We start from the raw sequence: 4,185 nt of genomic DNA, 5'->3' as shown, positions 1-4,185 counted from the left end.
TGTGTGTGTGTGTGTGTGTGTGTGTGTGCGCATCTCAGTGTGAAAGGCTCTGACGAGCCCCCAAGCACATCTAGCCAGTGACAATTTTCTTTTGTTACCCTGCAACTACCAACATTTGCAGAGAGAGACACAGAGCTAATGCGAGCCCGTGAACAACTTAATAGCACTTGAACCAGTTTGCCAACTTGGAGAAATGATTTCATTCAATTAGATAATTCTCCCCCTCTTCCTCTCCCGCTCGTTCTCTTGTTCTCTGGAATGAGTCATTTGTGATATAATAGCCACATAATGGCTTAAAAGCAGGTTCGGCAGGAAAAAGACAGATGTAGGGTGAATAAAATGTGAAATGGTGAGGTAAAAGAGGCTCAGGAGTTGGCACAGACAAGCTGTATATACCGCCATCAAGAAAGGAATATATAGAAACTAGTGCTGTCAAAATTATCTCGTTAATTGTTAAGATCAACGCGAAATGTTTAATGCATTAAAAAATTTAACGCTGATTTTGTTTTTTTATTAATTTCCTGTAATCTAAGACCTTTAAATTCATGAGCACCTCTGGAGGAGGGGGCAACAGTGTGCTATGCTGGCGTTTGGCCTGACAGAAATGATTAGAAGAAGAAGTGACACCATGCTACTATCTAGCTAACACTAGCTAACACACGCAAGCATGGACGAGGGCGGACTTTTGGGTGGAAAGTTTCTCTTTAAGAAGTTGCCTGATGGCTTGTTGGACAAAACGAGAGTAAGATTCACAATTTGCAAAGCTGAATTCAAGTACCACAGAAGCAGTTCATCACTGGCGTATCACCTGAGAGCAAAACACCCAACTGAATCCACCTCTACGGGACCTCGCCAGTCTACGCTTCAGGAGTATGGTGCTTGTGGACGAATAACAAAAAATGTGAGAGAAAAGGTAACCAATTCCTTGGTTGTTTGGATAGCTAAAAACTGCCGACCAGTTAGCATAGTAGAAGATGATGGACTGAGAGAAGTCATTCGTGCTGCATCAGGAGATGAGTGTTACAATCTGCCCTCGAGAGGAACCATTGTGTCGAGACTGCACACTTTGTATGGGGACCAGAGGGCTCAGCAGTCCAGCAAGCTTGTGCAAGTAAGGAATGTCGCTCTCACCGGAGACCACTGGACTTCGGTGAACAACGATAATTACTTGGGGGTCATGGCGCATTTTATTGATAACGACTGGACTATGCAATCGTTTGCACTAACAGTGAGTAAAACTGAAGAGAGACACTATGCTGAGGCGTGTGCTGACCATTTTCTGAATGTTGCAAACGAATGGAAAATCAAGGACAAGGTAACCACGCTTGGCACCGACAGTGCTCGTAACATGGTTGCAGCCGCCAGACTACTTCCATTTGAACACATGCCCTGCATGGCCCACATTCTGCAAAGAACGGTCACAGTTTCTCTTAATGACAGCGCATTTGAAAGGGCTCTGGCCAAATGTCGCAAGATTGTTGGACATTTTAAGCATAGTCCAGCAAACGCTCAGGAATTAAAGGCACAGCAAGCTGCACATGGACATCAAACAGAATCGCTTGTTCAGGACGTTCCAACAAGATGGAACTCCACCCTAGAGATGATCAAGCGGATCCAGAGAAACAAATTTGGGCTGACCACCATCCTGACTCAACAAAACAGCAAGGTGACTATGTTGACTGACCAGGAGCTTGACAGACTGCAAAAGCTGGAGGAACTACTGGAACCTTGCAGGTAAATACATTTTGTTTCTCATGATTGTGTGTCTATCTTTGCATTCTAGCTTTGTTTTCAAGTATGTTCTCCACCTCCACCTCTCTGTGTATTTTCATATGTAGTTTTTATGTTTGTCTCTGTGTGATTAATAGAAAAATACAGACTTGATCTTTCTATTGCAGATATGTTACCGAACTGCTGGGAGGAGAGCGGTATGTCTCTTGTTCCATGGTGTTGCCAGCCTTGTGTCATTTGTTCAGGATTATGGAGCCCTCAGATGATGACCCAGTCTACGTTTTGAGGTTTAAGAAGATTTTTACCACAGACCTAGCTCAGCGGAGGGACAGCAGCAATCTCACATGGCTGAAGATCGCTACTGCCCTTGATCCCAGGTTTAAAGATCTTAAATGCCTTTCCAAAGATGAAAGAAGAGAGGTGTGGGCATCAGTACATGACCTTCTGATGTCAGAGATGGATGCACACCAACCATCTGCTCAGACAACAGAGGAACCCTCACCAAAGAAGAGCAAGATGTCCATCTGCTTGCTGGGTTCTCCTGATTCAGATACAGAGGAAGAGGAAGATGCTATAGACTAGAGATGGACCGATCCGATATTACGTATCGGTATTGGTCCGATACTGACCTAAATTACTGGATCGGATATCGGAGAAAAATAAAAAATGTAATCCGATCCATTAAATATCACGAAAGCACCTCACAAAACTTGCAACACGCCGTAACTCACCTCAGAACGTTAGCACGTCGAGCAGTATGCATCACGTGATAGAGCGGCTGTGGCATGCGGGACCTGTCGGTGGTCTGGATAGCATTTGGAGCTTCGCTAGCAACCCAGCATTTCATCTCCGACAAAGTTATCCCGAGAGAAGTAAAGCAAGTGTGTAAGTCCATCTCTGAATGTAAAGCATTCCTGCGTTAAGCTTAACAAGCGATATATGGAGCGACTGCCTCTCCTGCTGCTACTTCAATCATGAAACTGCTTAACGATCAGCTGATCAGCTTTTCTGTCGCGAGTCCGTGACTCTAGTTTGTTTTTGGCCCACTTTGCACCAGAAAGAGGAAACCAGCGGCTGAACAACAGCAGCACGTTTAAGCTTGATCAGCTGTTGTTAGAATTTATTTAATATTACTTTCTACTCCAGGATCTTTTTCTACGTAGCTGACGGCTGGTAACTGTGCAGGGGCGGATCTAGCAAAGTTTAGCCAGGGGGGCCGATAGGGCATTAACAGGGAAAAGGGGGCACAAAGACATACTTTTCTTTCTTATTCTCATTTAAAATGTCTAGCTTTTAATAAATAATTATCTGACACCCAAAGTTTTAATTTGATGTAAAATGAATAGAAGTCAATTACTGTATATAGTAACTATTAAGTCTAATATATATACCCTAGTAAGCTATAGTACTTTTTCCTTTGGGAAGGTACCATCTGTGCAGTCTGCAATTTTGTTGAAGAAAGATGTTGAATCTATTTAATATTTCTTGAAAAATAATTGATTTCTGTGCATTTTTTTTCACACTGCATCAAATTAAGGTTGATTACGTCGATTAAGCATCATGAGGTGGAGCGTGAGGGGTGGTTCCCTATTTTTTATTTTTTTATTTTTGTTGTTGCTGGGAGTTGGAACCCTATTAGTTAGGTTGCTTAATATTTATGCTAAGTACTCTTTAAAATACCAGAATAGGGAGGATGGTGTAGGTTTAAGTTTATTAGATTGATCAGTATTGCTGAACTATGAAATATTTTTTTTTGCATACAGGTATAACAGAATAGCTTTAGTGTAGTTGTTGTTTTAAACTTGAGTATGAACTTATACAAAATGCAGCAAGATATTTAAAAAACAGTTTTGTTGATTAAAAAACACTATATCGGATTCATATCGGTATCGGCAGATATCCAAATTTATGATATCGGTATCGGTATCGGACATAAAAAAGTGGTATCGTGCCATCTCTACTATAGACTGCTGTCTGAATCTGTACAAAGCAGAGCCCAAAATTGACATAGGAGAGTGTCCACTACAGTGGTGGTTAAAGAGAGAAGGAGCACATGCCAGGCTGGCACCTATTGCACGCAAGTACCTGTCAACCCCTGCAACCACAGTGCCTTGTGAGAGATTATTCTCACTCTCAGGTCACATCATTCAAAAGAAGCGTGCTTCTTTGTCATCAGACAATGTAAACAGAATAGTCTGCCTCAGTAACTGGCTGAGTGCAAAGAAGGACTAATCCAGATTGCTCCTTTGAAGTGAAAAATGTTCAACATTCTGGGTTTTCAGCTGTGTCTTTTTGTGTTTTAAATACTGAGTTTTGTGCACCCTTTATTGTTATGATATTCACTTTAACCTGTAGGCCTGGGTTCAGTCACTGTTGATGGCCTTAAAGGTTTTTTGTAAGTTTTCACTGTGTTAAAGATTGATGAAAACTATTAAAATTCTCTTTGAATTTCAG

At 41.8% G+C, this 4,185-nt stretch overlaps 1 protein-coding gene across 1 annotated transcript; it reads left to right on the top strand.

Annotated features, from left to right (window-relative positions):
* Positions 1–320: 320 nt before the first annotated feature.
* LOC309700909 (E3 SUMO-protein ligase ZBED1-like) lies at positions 321–3,684 on the top strand. The gene is made up of 2 exons (XM_082524818.1): positions 321–1,734; positions 1,899–3,684. Exons 1-2 carry the CDS (start codon positions 668–670, stop codon positions 2,311–2,313), a joined length of 1,482 nt encoding a protein of 493 aa, XP_082380944.1. The 5' UTR covers positions 321–667; the 3' UTR covers positions 2,314–3,684.
* The last annotated feature ends 501 nt before the right edge of the window (positions 3,685–4,185 follow it).

Source organism: Aulonocara stuartgranti, assembly GCF_965226115.1.
Source record: "Aulonocara stuartgranti genome assembly, chromosome: 23".
NCBI classification, from domain to species: Eukaryota; Metazoa; Chordata; class Actinopteri; order Cichliformes; family Cichlidae; genus Aulonocara; species Aulonocara stuartgranti.
This window is presented reverse-complemented; position numbering and strand designations above follow the sequence as displayed.

Excerpts from the sequence above, each read along its gene's own strand:
- LOC309700909 (XM_082524818.1), top strand. The coding sequence starts at position 668 with ATGGACGAGGGCGGACTTTTGGGTGGAAAGTTTCTCTTTAAGAAGTTG. Across the intron at positions 1,735-1,898 it reads GAACTACTGGAACCTTGCAG|ATATGTTACCGAACTGCTGG; the intron begins GTAAATACATTT and ends TTTCTATTGCAG.